This window comes from Podarcis bocagei, assembly GCF_964188305.1.
Source record: "Podarcis bocagei genome assembly, chromosome: 1".
Taxonomy (NCBI): Eukaryota; Metazoa; Chordata; class Lepidosauria; order Squamata; family Lacertidae; genus Podarcis; species Podarcis bocagei.
Genome location: NC_138125.1, coordinates 124,928,546 through 124,944,563, shown reverse-complemented (window position 1 = coordinate 124,944,563; position 16,018 = coordinate 124,928,546). Strand labels below are relative to the sequence as shown.

The 16,018-nt window shown below is 41.9% G+C and overlaps 1 protein-coding gene across 4 annotated transcripts in view; it reads left to right on the top strand.

Annotated features, from left to right (window-relative positions):
• The first annotated feature begins 4,090 nt into the window (after positions 1-4,090).
• Positions 4,091-16,018, top strand: part of STAT4 (signal transducer and activator of transcription 4) — a 35,900-nt gene continuing 23,972 nt past the window's right edge. The window contains exons 1-6 of one of the 4 annotated variants that reach the window (XM_081165976.1): positions 4,091-4,502; positions 8,456-8,584; positions 9,652-9,796; positions 13,560-13,658; positions 14,386-14,478; positions 15,327-15,405. In XM_081165976.1, coding sequence (XP_081022102.1) covers positions 8,457-8,584; positions 9,652-9,796; positions 13,560-13,658; positions 14,386-14,478; positions 15,327-15,405 — 544 coding nt within the window. In that variant the 5' untranslated portion in view covers positions 4,091-4,502; position 8,456. The other 3 variants (XM_081165977.1, XM_081165975.1, XM_081165978.1) reach the window with 3 other exon arrangements.

Genomic DNA, 16,018 nt, shown 5'->3' with positions numbered 1-16,018 from the left:
GGTCAGGGGTCCCTTTACCTATAGTTCTATGATTCTCTGTGTGGCTCAAGTTTAGGTCTGAGACTGATGTGTCAAGATGGCTGAAGTGATAAGAAGGCTCCTACAATTCCTAGTCATAGCCAGGGCAGCCCACTCATGAAGCAAGGTGAGGTGACTGCCTCAGGTGACAGGATCCACAAGGGCAGCAGATCCTGATGTAGATCTTTATACCTCCTTTGCTCCTGATGTAGATCTTCATTTACCCCTTCTTCCCTGATGGCAGGGGAGGAGCCATTTTGTGGTTTGCCTCTGTGCCAAAATGTCTTGGACCAGCCCTGGTCACAGCCACGCTCGTGAATTTGCAGCTAGCATCATGCTGTAGTCCATTGGTAGGCAAACTAAGCCCCGGGGGCCAGATCCAGCCCAATCGCCTTCTAAATCTAGCCTGCGGACAGTCTGGGAATCAGCGTGTTTTTACATGAGTAGCATGTGTGCTTTTATTTAAAATGCATCTCTGGGTTATTTGTGGGGCACAGGAATTCATTCATTTCCCCCCCCAAAAAATATAGTCTGGCCCCCCACAAGGTCTGAGGGACGGTGGACTGGCCTCCAGGTGAAAAAGTTTGCTGACCCCTGTGACCCTTTTCCAGTCCAGCATTTTGAATTGATCCTGCATGTCTGTGTTGAACACAACTTTTACTATCAAGATCACATGTGTTGACAAGCCTTTGAAAGTGCCCCTTACCCTAGTCATCTGTGGCACAGTAAGAATTGCCTCCAAGCAACCAGTCAGAAATACCTATAGAAATAAGAAAGCCAGTTCATTCTCTCTCTCTCTTTCTCCAAATTTCGCCACCCTTTTTTATGCTGTCGATGTTCCACAGATGATTAACGTAGGTTTCTGTGGTCTAGCAAGCTAGAAAACATTTTTTGTTGTTGTTACTTTTATGGACTTATCTGCAAAGCTGATTTATCAAGGTTGGGTGACTTTACTGGATAGCATCCCCTTTATGGATAATTCAACATGGTTCTCTCCAGTCTGCATACCCAGCACATCCTACCCACGTGTATCTTTGGAAGAAAAATATCTGCCTTTGCCTGGCACCCTTCCTGGAATTGTACCACATTGTGTTGTGGAAATATGCAGTCTATGTGATTTCTGATCAGAGCATAGTCGCATAGTGGCTAAGCTGTTTCCACAAAAGCCTCTGGTCAAATGAGTCTGCCATGAAATCATTAGGGGGCCTTAAGCAAGCCGCAGGCTTCCCACCCAGTCTGCAATAGGGGGGAGAATAATATGGGGCTGTTGTAAGGATTGCAGCTAGGTAATGAATATAAAGTAGGGTCGCGGGTGGCGCTGTGGGTTAAACCACAGAGCCTAGGACTTGCTGATCAGAAGGTCAGCGGTTCGAATCCCCGTGACGGGGTGAGCTCCCGTTGCTCTGTCCCTGCTCCTGCAGAACCTAGCAGTTCGAAAGCACGTCAAAGTGCACGTAGATAAATAGGTACCACTCTGGCGGGAAGGCGTTTCCATGGCCTGCTCTGGTTTCGCCAGAAGTAGCTTAGTCATGCTGGCCACATGACCCGGAAGCTGTACACCAGCTCCCTCGGCCAATAAAGCGAGACCCCAGAGTCGGCCGCGACTGGACCTAATGGTCACTGGTCCCTTTACCTTAATGAATGTGAAGTATTTTCAATGCTCAACAGCATTCTACACATTAAGCATTTTACGTAACCCTCATGAATACAGGGTTCGAGAGCATTCCCTATACATTTATGAGAGTGCTTTCTCCACCCCACTTTCTCTGTTCTTCAGGAATCAGAGTGGTGCTCTTTGGTTGGTTATCATCCAATGTCCTTTTAAAATGTGGGGTGGGGAGAGGGTAATGGGGTTGTTTGGGTTTTTATTTTGTGGTTTCTGTATTGTGCTTTTATCCTGCGAACTGCCCTGAGACCTGCAGGTATAGGACGGTAGACCAATTTAATTGATTGATTGATTATAATGTTGGGGGGGCAAAAGCTGCGTTAGTTTTTTTAATTGCTTTGGAGGGGCAGCTGCCCCCCCCATGCCCCTTTCAGGGGAAATGGCAGGCCAGAAATAAAATAAAGTGGTTTTTTGGGGGGGGGGGTTACTGGGTGGTTTTTTTGTGGTTTTACATATTGGTTTTATGTTCTGTGAACCGCCCTGAGACCTCCAGGTATAGGGCGGTAAACCAATTTAATTAATTAATTATAATGTCTGTGTGAGGGAGGCAAAACCTGTGTTTAATATACTTTTTATTGGTTTTTATTGATTTGGAGGGACAGCTGCCTCCTCCCCCCCCCCCGTACCCGTCAGGGGTAATGGCGGGGCACAAATATATTAATGTGCTTTTTGAAGGGTGGGGGTGATTGGGTTGTTGTTTTATTTTGATTACGTGATTTTTGTGGTTTTATATTTGGGTTTTACATTCTGTGAACCGCCCTGAGACCTCTGGGCATAGGGCGGTATATGAATCCAAATAATAATAATAATAGTAATAATAATAATAATGGTATTCTGTGGCTGAATATTCTACGACAGAGAACAGAGTGGAAAGGAGAAAAGAGAAAGAGAGGTGAAGAGAAACAACAACAACAACAACAACAACAACAACAACAACAACATAATAATACAGTGGTACCCCGCAAGACGAACGCCTCGCAAGACGGAAAACCCGCTAGACTAAAGGGTTTTCCGTTTTGGAGGCGCTTCGCAAAACGAATTTCCCTATGGGCTTCCTTCGCAAGACGACAGCCCATAGGGAAATATCTGGGACAGCGGGGAAGCGCAGCGCTTCTTCCCCACTGTCCTCGGACCTCCTCCGAAGGCTGGCGGTGGGGCGGAAAGCCCTTCTCCCCGCGCCAGCCTTCGGAAGGCTCCTCCGAAGGCTGGCGGTGGGGCGGAAAGCCCTTCTCCCCCGCCAGCCTTCGGATGGCTGTCCTGAAGACTTGCGGTGGGAGGAGGGTTTTCCTTCCCACCGCCAACATTCAGAATGCTGTTCTGAATGTTGGCGGTGGGGAGGAAAAACCCTCCTCCCACCGCAAGCCCCGGGAACAGAGGAGAAGCGCTGCGCCCCTTCCCCTCTGTTCCCGTACCTGTCCTGAAGGCTTGCGGTGCGGAGAAAAGCCCTTCTCCGCACCGCCAGCCTGGCAAGCGGTTTCCCTAGGAACGCATTAATTGATTTTCAATGCATTCCTATGGGAAACCGTGCTTCACAAGACGAAAAACTCGCAAGAAGAAAAAACTTGCGGAACGAATTAATTTTGTCTTGCGAGGCACCACTGTAATGGTATTCTATGGCTGAATATTCTATGACAGAGAACACAGTGGAAAGGAGAAAAGAGAGAGAGACTGAAGAGAATCAATAATAATAGTAATAATAATAATAATAATAATAATAATAATAATAATAATAATAATAATGGTATTCTGTGGCTGAATATTCTATGACAGAGAACACAGTGGAAAGGAGAAAAGAGAGAGAGACTGAAGAGAATCAATAATAATAGTAATAATAATAATAATAATAATAATGGTATTCTGTGGCTGAATATTCTATGACAGAGAACAGAGCAGAAAGGAGAAAAGAGAGAGAGATCATAATAATAATAGTAGTAGTAGTATTCTATGGCTGAATATTCTGTGACAGAGAACAGAGCGGAAGGAGAAAAGAGAGAATAATAATAATAATAATAATAATAATAATAATAATAATAATAATAATGGTATTCTGTGGCTGAATATTCTATGACAGAGAACAGAGCAGAAAGGAGAAAAGAGAGAGAGATCATAATAATAATAGTAGTAGTAGTATTCTATGGCTGAATATTCTGTGACAGAGAACAGAGCGGAAGGAGAAAAGAGAGAATAATAATAATAATAATAATAATAATAATAATAATAATAATAGTATTCTATGGCTGAATATTCTGTGACAGAGAACAGAGCGGAAGGAGAAAAGAGAGAATAATAATAATAATAATAATAATAATAATAATAATAATAATAATAATAATATAATAATACTAGTATTCTATGGCTGAATATTCTGTGACAGAGAACAGAGCGGAAGGAGAAAAGAGATAATAATAATAATAATAATAATAATAATAATAATAATAATAATAATAATAATAATAATAGTAGTAGTAGTAGTAGTATTCTATGGCTGAATATTCGGTGACAGAGAACAGAGCGGAAGGAGGAAAGAGACAGAGAGAGAGACTGAAGAGAAACACCTCCTCAGCCCAGAACACTTCGGCCTCAGCAGAGGCTCCGCGGCTGACAGGGAACTCCCCGTTTTTCCGACCGCATTTTTTATTTCTTTTACACAAACACGCACCACACACACCCCGTCCCGCCCGCTCCCCTGACGCCCAGGAGCCCGGAGAGCCCGCCCAGCCACCCCCCCTAGACGCCCCTTCTCGCTCTCGCTCTCTCGCCAGGCGCCGCCGCCGCCTCGAAGCCCCTCTCCCTTCGGCTTCTGCAGCCCCTGAGGCAGGTGAGTCAAGAAGGCGCGCGAGGGAGAGGAGGGGGGGAGGGGGAGCCGGGAGAGGAAGGCGGGAAGACGCCGAGAAGCGGGCAAAATTCACCTCAGGACTTCGCTTTTTCTCCCTTTTTTTTTTTTGGCCTGAGGCGGAGCGGCATGTGGCCCCCCCCAACCCCCCGCCACGTTTTATTATTTAATTTTAACACCGTTAAAGCATGTTATTTCTCTCTCTCCCCCCCCCCACTCCTCACCCGCCTCCAGGGAACTGTAGTTCGTGTGACGGTGGGAATTGTAGCTATGGGTGGCCGACTTGAGGAAAGTATTTGGGAGGGAGGCTGGAAAACTGTCCCTTTTATTCCTCCCCCCTGCTTCCTTTTACTTAACCATTCCACAAGAGGACCTTGCCTCTTATTCCATGACCTCTAAGCTTACTTGTGTGAGGTACCTTGTCAGAAGCTTTTAGAAAGTCCAAAATATATATCAACAGGATATCACCTCTATCTGCAGAGTTGTTGACACTTTCCAATAACTCACCTAAATTTGTGAACAGGACTTGCCCTTGCAGAAGCTGGGCTTCAGCAAGCTTGCATAAGCTTGATGCTTTTAATAATAATATATTTAATATTTTTTTATTTATACCCCGCCCTCCCCAGCCAAGGCCGGGCTCAGAGCGGCTTACAAGCAATAATAAAAACAAGATGAGTGATCACAACTTTTAAAAAAAGTTGTAATCCTGTAATCCTTTTATCCTTAACAACACAAGCAACGCTGACACCAAACTCTACATACATTAAACATAATAGATACACCACCACCCGACCCCACCCCTATTCATCTTCCCTCTCTCCACCCCCTTTCTTTTTTCTTTTTTCCTTTCTTCTCCCCTTAATGCCTCAACAAATGAAACGGATTTGTAAAAATGTTACATAAAAACAAACAAACAAAAAACGAGGCACTACACTTCTGTAAAACAAGAAAATCCTGAATAATATATATATATTTTAAAAAAACAAAAACAATACTTTCCACCAGTTTCCCCGTCCCAGGAAGATATTAAGATAACTGGCTTGTAATTTCCAGGAATCCCCCCATTGGTTGCGTTTTTGTTTTTAAGGTGTTACATTGGCTACTTTCCAGTCCTCATGTGTGGAGGCAGATCTGAAGAGCAAGTTACTTATTTTTGCTAAAATATTAGCAACTGAGTTCTTTGAAATCTGTTGAGTGGATGCCACCCAGATCGGGTGATTTCTCATTATTTATTTTGTCAATCAGGGCAGGAACATAATCCTCAGATTCCCCTTCTGTCCTACATATTCTTTTCTGAAGAGAGTTGCAAAGAATTCCTTCAGTTTCTCCACAAACTTCTTATCCTCCTTTAGCACATCTTTGATTCCTTTGTCATCCAAATGCCTGCCTAGATGGTCTGCAACTACTAATAGATTTTTAAAAACTTAATGTCATCAGCAATGTGCTCCTCAAATTCTTTTTTAGCATCGCTTACTGTCTGCTTGCAGGGACGCGGGTGGCGCTATGGGTAAAAGCCTCAGCACCTAGGACTTGCCTATCGCATGGTCGGCGGTTCGAATCCCCGCGGCGGGGTGCGCTCCCGTTGCTCAGTCCCAGTGCCTGCCAACCTAGCAGTTCGAAAGCACCCTCGGGTGCAAGTAGATAAATAGGGACCGCTTACCAGCGGGAAGGTAAACGGCGTTTCCGTGTGCGGCTCTGGCTCACCAGAGCAGCTTCGTCACGCTGGCCACGTGACCCGGAAGTGTCTGCGGACAGCGCTGGCTCCCAACCTCTAGAGTGAGATGAGCGCACAACCCTAGAGTCTGTCAAGACTGGCCCATACGGGCAGGGGTACCTTTACCTTTACCTTACTGTCTGCTTGCACTATGCTGGCATCTTTTTGCTCTCACGATGCATCTCCAATATATATAGAAAGGTAAAGGACCCCTACACAGTGGACGCTCAGGTTTCGAATGTGATCCATGCGGGATCGGGTTGCGATTCGGCACTTCTGCGCATGTGCAAAGTGCGATTTTAGTGCTTCGCATGCGCGACCACCGAAACCCGGAAGTAACCCGTTCCAGTACTTCCGGTTTCGGCGCATCCGTAACCCAAAAAAATGCAACCTGAAGCGTCTGTAACCCGAGGTATGACTGTACAGTTAAGTTCAGTAAAAGGCGACTATGGGCTGCGGCACTCATCTCACTTCAGGCCAAGGGAGCCGCCATTCGTCCACAGACAGCTTTCTGAGTCATGTGGCCAGCATAACTAAACTGTTTCTGGCAGAAACCGTGACAGAAACCAGAACGCACGGAAACGCCGTTTACCTTCCCGCCACAGCAGTACCTATTTATCTACTTGCACTGGCGTGCTTTCAAACTGCTAGGTTGGCAGGAGCTGGAGCAGAGCAACAGGAGCTCCCTCTGTCGCGGGGATTCGAACTGCCAACCTTCCAATCGGCAAGCCCAAGAGGCTCAGTGGTTTAGACCACAGCGCCACCCGTGTCCCATCTCCAATATAAGCTCCAGTTGACTAGTTGAAACTCTAGTTTCTATTATTGTGTTTTTAAATATCTCCCAAGCATTTTGGAGTCATTTGGTCCTCTTGACTTTGTTTTTCAACTTTCTTTTCACCACTCTCCTCATTGGGAGCAAGTTTCCTCTTTTGAAACCAAATGGTTCTTGATGACATACACATTGCTTGTTTTTTTCCATTGCCTGGGTTTAACAGAAAACAAACAAGTCAGCATTTGCCAGGGGTGGGGATTTATTATTCATCATTGTCAAAGCAACTGACTCATTTGTAAATGTGCTATACCTGTATTTTCCAGTGTGGATGAGGGGGCACTTAACCTGGGAGTAGTGCAACACTGAGTTGCTCCAATATCTTTTTTTTTCCAAAGGAGAATTGAAATAAGAAGCTGTAGAATCATATTTCCTTTGCAAACCCTCTATGCCCAGACTCACTTTTAATACTTGGTGGGTATTGTGGTGCATTCATCTTCATTTATTTGTTTCTTTGCATAAGTGGAATTTTACATCTTGTTTGGTGATAAGAGTCAAATACCTACTAGTTTCCCAAATCTATAAATAAATAAATAAATAAACTTTGCTGTGCCTTTCAAAATTGAATATCCCCAGAAGTTTGTGTTCCCATCCCACACTGAAGGCAATACTCTCTGCTTCTCAAACATCTAAGAATAAATCCTAAAGTTCTTTTAAAAGCACTGTCCATAACATTGTCCAGCTGTAGTTACTGAAGAGTGATTGAGCAGATGTAAAGGAATTTGTTACTCTTCTTTGGAAACGACAACACAAGTTATGCCCCAACGTAAGTTGCACCCATCACACTCATAGTGTGAAAACAAGCAACCATCATTGAAAGGCCACAGAATATCAAGGAGATCTATCAAAATGCATCTCCCAAACAACACAAAGTGAATGGTAAAACAGTATACAGTATTCTGACAACTATAAATCCTGAATAGTTCTGCTTTTGAACATGTCAAATATATTATACGTCATATGCATGTTTATTATTATGTAAAATAAAAGCAATTCGGTATTTGAAAAGAAAAATGTTTATTTTCAAAATAAAAGTAAAACCTGGGCAAAATTTGTGCAGGCTGCACACTACAAATGTGTGATCATTTTGCAAAAGGTTATTCACCTTGAAGCAGCAAGTGCAATCTGGAGGAAAGAGTATCATATATATTCTACCTCCACTATCAAAGAGAATATGCCTTAGTACCAGTTTCTGGAAATTGAAGGTGGGCAGAGTTCTCTTGCACTCAATGTCCTACTTGAAGTCTTCTCATAGGCTTCTGGGCGGCCACTGTGAGAATAGGATGCTGGACTAGACGGGTCATTGGCCCAATTTGGTGGGTTCTGCATATGTTCTTATACACTCCTGCATGATAACGTTTAATATCTCATCAAAACAAGCATTATTCTTTGTAGTATGTCTCAATGGAATCAAGTCCAGCAGCTAGAAGCAAAATTCTTGGAGCAGATAGACCAGATTTATGATGACAAATTTCCCATGGAAGTCCGACATCTGCTAGCACAATGGATTGAAAACCAGGACTGGTAAGATCAAATGTTCTTTGTCTACATTTTTTTTTAAAAAAATGAATTTATCTCTCTTATAAAGCTTGAATTTTAGGAAACTTTTATGTACAGGCAGGATATTGGGTGCATAGTTATTGCTGTGTGCAGATATAAATTCCAATAAAAAGCGTATCCTTAGGAATATATAGAGAACTTTTTATTATTCTGATAAAATATTGCCTTTAATATAAAGCAGCTTTGTGCCACTTACCACATTTGTTCTCTGTTTATTTTTGATGAAAGTATTGGTCAGAAATAAACAGAAAACAAATGTGGCAACTTAAGAAACTATCAGAATCAAGAAACAGTAACTGTAATAACAAATATTAAGTGTGATGTGTAATGGACATGAAAAATTGATATGATACGAAGGATACATGTATACTATACAATATATACTATATGTAAATTAACAGAATAATCATATTTCTAAGTAACGTATATATACTGTATGTACTGTACATATGTACAATATGTACTGTAGCTGTACATATTGCTTACATAAAGCTATTAAAATTATTCTCTTTGCTATTAAAGGGTCTATAGGAATAAATACATTTTGTTAGTTGTTTTACAAGCTGCCCAATGAAAACATAATAATATTTTAAAAGGAAAGGAACAATAATCTTCCTAGCATAGTATTAGCTCTTTCCAAAATACTGGCATACGCTTGCAGTTCTATTTTTTATGAGCTAAGCCTGTGGAAGATGATGCATTATGATAGGAACAATCTGAATTTGTAAGCAAGCCTTTTCTAAGCAGTCAGTAGCCCAGTTTTGCATGTAATGTTATCCAACCATGGTTGAACTCTCTAGTTCTTCAGCCTACTGAAATATTTACTGGGGTTTAATGGGACTTTCCTCTGAACGTGCTTGGGACTTCAGTCTTAAAACAAATAAGAACATGCATGAAGCTGATGATTCCAGACACCCATTCTAGGGCCTTAATACTTTTCTTGAACAAATAATTTGAAGGCTTTTACCATTACTTTTTTGTTTTGGTTTTTCATGTATGTGTTTTATTCATATAAATTTTGCGTTGCACAGGGAATCTGCATATAACAATGAACCTATGGCAGCCATCCTCCTGCAGAACTTACTAATAAAGCTGGACGAACATTTTGACCGTGTTTCCCAAGAGAAGAATCTCCTCTTGATACACAATCTAAAGAGAATCAGGAAAGTTCTTCAGGTGAGTCTATTGCCTTCACACACAACACCTTGAGGCTAAAGAGGAATCATGAAGCAGTCTGTTTCATGAGCAATGAACTACCATAATTTTTATTAGGTTTCAAGCCAGGAAGATCTGCACACAGCCTCAATTTATGGAAATAGATGCAATGCATTCACTTATAAGTATTTGGTCATTACAGTCCACCGAAATCAGGGGCTTCAACCTGCTCTTAGTTACCTGTTTATCCATGTAACCAAACTGGGGGGCCAATATTTCCTATTGCAGTGTGCATCCCTTGTTTGTAGTTGTTGGTGCTGATGCAGGATGGAGGTTGCTTATTAGAGGAACGTTACCAGTACCTTCTGTAAACTAAATGTGATATGTGAGATGCATCTACTCTACACCAAACATTTGAATTTGCCTATGTCCTTAGGACCAGACGGGGGCTAGTTGCACTCCCCCAGACGGTGATCCCTCTGGGGGTCCTCCTATTTGATGTAAGCAATCCTGCTGCTGGATTGACCTATGGCATCACTTCCAGCAGATGGACCGCAAGTAAATGATTGCCCCATGCCCAAGCCAAACCTCTCTCATCTGTAGTTAATAAAGTTGTGACCTGCTTCGATCCAAGTTAGTCTATGCTGTTCACTTGGTGGGTCAGGAACGGGGAAGCACAATGCCTTGGCCTGCAGTGGCTTTAAAAACAGATATTGGCAATGAAGAAAAACATTTTTCATGCCTGAGACAGCAATTGCTTCCGTAACATTGTGTGAAAAAGGATAGGCCCGAAAGCCAATTTAAATGAACTTTTCCTGACATGACATAGGACTTTACCACCTGAGTATGGGTGGGTATTTACGGGTGACTTGCTACTTTGAAAGCAACCCCATATTTAAACCTCCTGGTAAAAACAAATGTTTACATGTTAAAGGAAAGTCCTGGGGATTCACAGGCACTATTGGTCAAACTGTGTTTAAAAAAGCATATCTCATGTGCTGTTAGAAGGCAATTCATGCCTAATTCCTACAAAATTGGGTGGGATTTAAAACACAGCAGAGGGATTGTGAGAGTTACTGGACTCCCCCCCCCCCACCTGTGCATTTGCTCATGATTCAGTGGGTATTTTTTTCCTGTTAGGGTTACTTCTATTATATATTTGTTATGTTTTTATTTATTTTTTCATGGTACAGAAGATACATTTTTAGAAAACAGTTGTTACAACAGTAAAGAACAAATAACTTGTCCTGAAAAAATTACAAACTTTTGTCATTTTTTTGATAATAAAGTTTCATTTGATTACGTATTCTAAAAGATCAAGCCACATTTTCCCATGTGTTGGGTGGATTCCTGCCACAGTTGAACAATTTATGTACTCAATAAAAGTTTTGCTATATGTTATAAAAGGAATAGGGATTGCATTTGCCCGTTACCCCTCTGACCTGACATATTAGTTTCTCAGCCAGTGCTGTTGACCATACTCTGGTGTACCCGGAATCAATGTTAAGCCCAATGCCACTTTTCCAAAATCAGGCTATCCCCATACAGGCAATTGTCAATAGAAAGGCTAAAAAGTCACCATGAAGATAATTTTGAGCTGGTGGGATCATAAGCCTGAATAGTGCTAGTGCAGGTGCATTGAGCCCCAATAGGGAAGAAACTGCTTGGAGGAGGTAGTGTGGCATGGAAGCACATACAGATGAAAGGTTCAGTACCTCTCTCCCACTTGCCAATACTATACTAAATTTCCCATCCCACTCTCATATCACGCCAGAGTGTTTTGCCTGTGTGTGAGGGGAGATATATGAGAACTTCTGTTCTTCCTTTTCTGGGGTGGGCAGGAACTGCAAGAGGGGGTATCTGGAAGAACTAGAGTTAATAACCCCATCTGTCCTCAGAGGTCCAGCCTCCAATGGTTACGTTTCATTTAAAATAAAAAAGTAAGTGGAAAATTAGACATAACTACATGTTACGTGTAGCTTTGTGGTCAGATTGCCCAGTGCAGATCTTATTTGTATTCCACATTGTGATAACACCTTGAAATGTATCCCAGATTTTTATGTGTGAAATATTCTGCAGCAAATGGAGATTGTGGAAAGTGTTGTTTGAGACTTGGAAGTTCGAACTCTGTGCACAAGTCTATTGGATGTTGGTCCAGTGAAACCTGTTGCCTTATTTAATAGGTGTTTCTTAATTCTTTGAGACCATCATGGCAGCAAATGTACACCAGCGCTTCTGAGGAAGTGGGTGGAGGGGGGCGGGAAACAACACATGTGGCTTAAAACTAATACTACATTTCTGTGTGAGGTTTTGTAATGCATTTCCTCTTGCTGACCTAGATTTAGAATTCTCAACATAGATAAGTGGCTTCCAATAATGATTACCTGAACTCAAGAAAACTCTCCTTGCATTTTAGCCTCAAACAGTGATAGGGCTGGCTCTAGCCATTTTGCCAGCTGAGACTGAACCCTAAATGGCACCATACTATCCCCAAGTTAGTTGCACACTAGTAAAAGCTGAGCAATGCAAACAACTGGTGCTAAATGAACAACTACTTTATTGGCAGTTAAAGCCCCTACTCAAGATCACTTAAGAACACCAATTCAACAACCCTCATCCTTAGCATCCCTTAGCCACCCTACCATATTCGCACAGGCAGGGTGGGTAAAGACCAACCCCATTTCCCCCACTCCGTTTCTTTGCAGTGGAGCTGTAATTCTAACCCACATCAGCGCTTGTGATTCAGAACCAAGGGTTCTGCTGAACTATTTAATACTGAGCACACATAATCTTGGAGATGTAGACGTATATATTTAACAGTACAGTCATACCTTGGATCCCGAATGCCTTGGCACTCGAACGTTTTGGCTCTCAAACACCGCAAACCCAGAAGTGAATGTTTTGGTTTGTGAACATTCTTTGGAACCTGAATGTCCAATGGCGCTTTCACAGCTTCCAATTGGCTGCAGGAGCTTTCTGCAGCCAATCGGAAGCTGCACTTTGGTTTCTGGACATTTTGGAAGTCGAACGGAATTCTGGAACGGATTCCGTTTGACTTCCAAGGTACAACTGTATTACAGAAATGTGCATGTTTGACATACTTATCAGCAGATAAAGCAGAGGGAACATAGGTACTGCAATTGTCAAAAGAAGTAAATTAACAGCTCTCCTTATACAGAACCTGAGGTGCATTGGAGCTAATTGAAATCAAGTGGTTTGAGCACAAGATTTAATAATTTGTCATGACTAACTTCGGTTAAAATTAAGCAATGGAGGGTGGGTTTTTTCTATATAAAAAACCCCTGAAAGCAACCACTATTTTTTTTTAAATGTGTGATATAAACGTACACACCACCCAGAAAGGTTTGAAGTTTCAAGCTGGGTATTAAAAAGAGATCATAACTCAGTGGCAGAGTGCATTCTTTTCATATCAGCCCTAGTTCAAGCCTCCTGCATCTCCAGTATCTTGGATAGCAGAGCTAAAAATACCCTTGTCCAAGACATCGAGGGCTACTCCTAGTCAGTGCTGGGATAGTTAGACCAATAGTCTTACTCAGTAACACTAAGCTTCATATATGTTAATTGATTTCAAATAACCAGGCACATCTCCGGAGTGGAAGTATCTAGAACCCAAAGTAACCCTGAAACTCGTGCCAAAAAAATCCTTAAGGGTCATAGTGGGTGCAAACCTATTGTCAGCAAAGCAGTGCTTCTTGATCTATATGGACTAGTCCTGGACTATTTCTGATGCTGTTTTCTGGGCTATTTTGTCTCTTGTTCTCAGGGAAAATACCAGAGTAGTCCTATGCATATAGCAGTGGTTGTTTCAAACTGTTTAAGAGAAGAAAGAAGAATATTGGCTTCAGCCAGCATGCCGGTACAGGTAACTCTGCTTTTAATTTGATATATACGTTTGTCTTTAAGGAGGCCTAAATCCACTGCAGATTCGGAACATTGATTTTAAAGGGTTTCAGCACATATAATTTGGGGCTGGATCATGGCCACTGGGTGCAATCCTGGCCCATCAAATCCAAGATTGTTGTCAAGTTGTATATACCCTCCAGTATTTCACAGGTCAAAACAAGGCAACTCATGTGTATTTGTAGCACTCCTGTTCTTCCAACAGGAACTATTACCCTTCCTCTTGCTGAGTTTTTCCCCCACCTGCATTTAATTTGCAATAACCTATGCTGCATTAGTATACATGGAAGTAATCACCACTGAACTCAATGGAACTTTAAGAATCTCTTTGGTTTTAGGCCCAGTGATGATGCCGACACTGTGATATTGGATGAGAAAGTAGTTCTCAAATCAGACATAAATATGTGAGAAATTAGGGAGTAGATTACTTGTACACCCATGCCAGTTTCATGAACAGATGTGGATCTCCATGCTTTCTGTGTTATTGTTTCCCCACAAAAGTGACTTGTGCAAGGTATCTCACATGAATGAAAACATTAAAATCAGAAGTAACTTTTATGCGGGGGGACCACGAAAGCTAACAAGTAAGGTCCTAAATCAGTTCTTTTAAAGTTATTGCGCACTGAATTTGTCTCTATGCCAAGAGAACTCATTTTGCTGAACTCATCTGTAAAATTCTTTTTTTTTAGGGACCTCTGGAAAAGTCACTACAGAATAACCTGGGTTTGGAAAGGCAAAGAAACGTTGAACACAAGGTGTCTGCAGTCAAGAACAGTGCACAGGCAAGTTGCTACAGTTGGCCACATGTGTACCAAATGCCAACATCTCTTCCTCAAGGTTCAGATATATCTCTGTGGACTTGCTATACAGACAGAGCAAGGCGGAGCCTACACATGCAGCAGAATCAGGTGGTAGAATGGAGCTGCACTACATTTGAGGCACACCACTTTTGAATGCTCCCCCATTTAAGAAATACAGCATGCAAGTAGAAAATCAGCACATCAAGGCTAAAAAGTTTTACTAAAGCTCATTGCATGTAATGCTGGTGGTTTTTTATCTGTGTAGATTTTGTAACATAAAGGAACTTTCAAAAATGTGATTCCCCCCCCACCTGCTGTCTGACATGATGTGGTCTATTCTAGCTCTTTGACATGCTACCACCTTGTATATCCTGCTTTTCTTAAACCCTGGAAACCAAGGCAGTATGATGTCGTTCCTGGGTAGCTTCGTGTCTCTTCATACTTGTCAGACAGCACTCCATCGCTATGTGTGGGTGTGCAGGTAGATATAAATGTAGAGAGAGATAAATGAAATCCTCAGCCTCATTAGTGTGGGCACCTTTTTTAGTTGATAAAATATATTTTTAATTGACTGATCTGAGTTATTAATCAGATAAAATGTTGCTGCCAATGTATCCAATGCTAGTCGTACTCAGAGTAGATTGAAGTTAATGGACATGACTAGCAATAAGCACAAGATACAAAATAGTTCAGCTCACTTTGCCCATTTAGGGCATACCCAGTTGCTCTGGGAGCAAGGCAGCAGCAAGGGATTCACAGGGAATATTATAGGGAATTCATATGGGATCTGTTTGCCATTAAATCATTTTAATTTTAATTGAAAAAAGCAGATGACAGAACAAGATGTCAAATATTTAGAAGATCTGCAGGAGGAGTTTGACTTGAGGTATAAAACAATACAGAGCATAGGTAAGCTTTTCCATGTGTGTAAACCATATTAATTTGAAGGTTATTAACACTTCTAAAATGTTGTGTTTATTTGTTGTTAATGCCTAAGTTCGCCTTGTGTTACATCCAAAAACTCAACAAATGGCATTTTTGCAACAACGAAAACACCCAACCTATGTAACTACTGTATAGCAGTGATGAGGTAACCAATAGTTTAGTGGCAAATTCAGAAGTGCAGAGTCCCTTCATGATTGTCATGGTCACAACTCCTATGGTTATGAGAAATAAGCCTAAAACTTTATTCTTCTTATGGTAGAACAAGGTGTTTAAATCTGCTGCTGTAAAACACCCTCAGCACCTTGATCAAAAACTGTGATTGGCTGTTCAAAAGGGAGCTGTGAATTCCTTCTAATAAAATCCTTTACAAAGCTGAAGATTGGTGTAGGTGAAAATAGATGTTTGCTTTGTAAAGGGAATGCCTTATTATCACATCAAAGGTGGATTTAAGGTAGCACAGCCAGGCCCCTCCCCTCACTGGACACTGCTGCAGGGCATCGCAGCTATGATATAGTGAATACACAGAAAAGAATGCAAGAGGTTGGGAGGAGGAGAATTTTGGCCTCACACAGGGCGC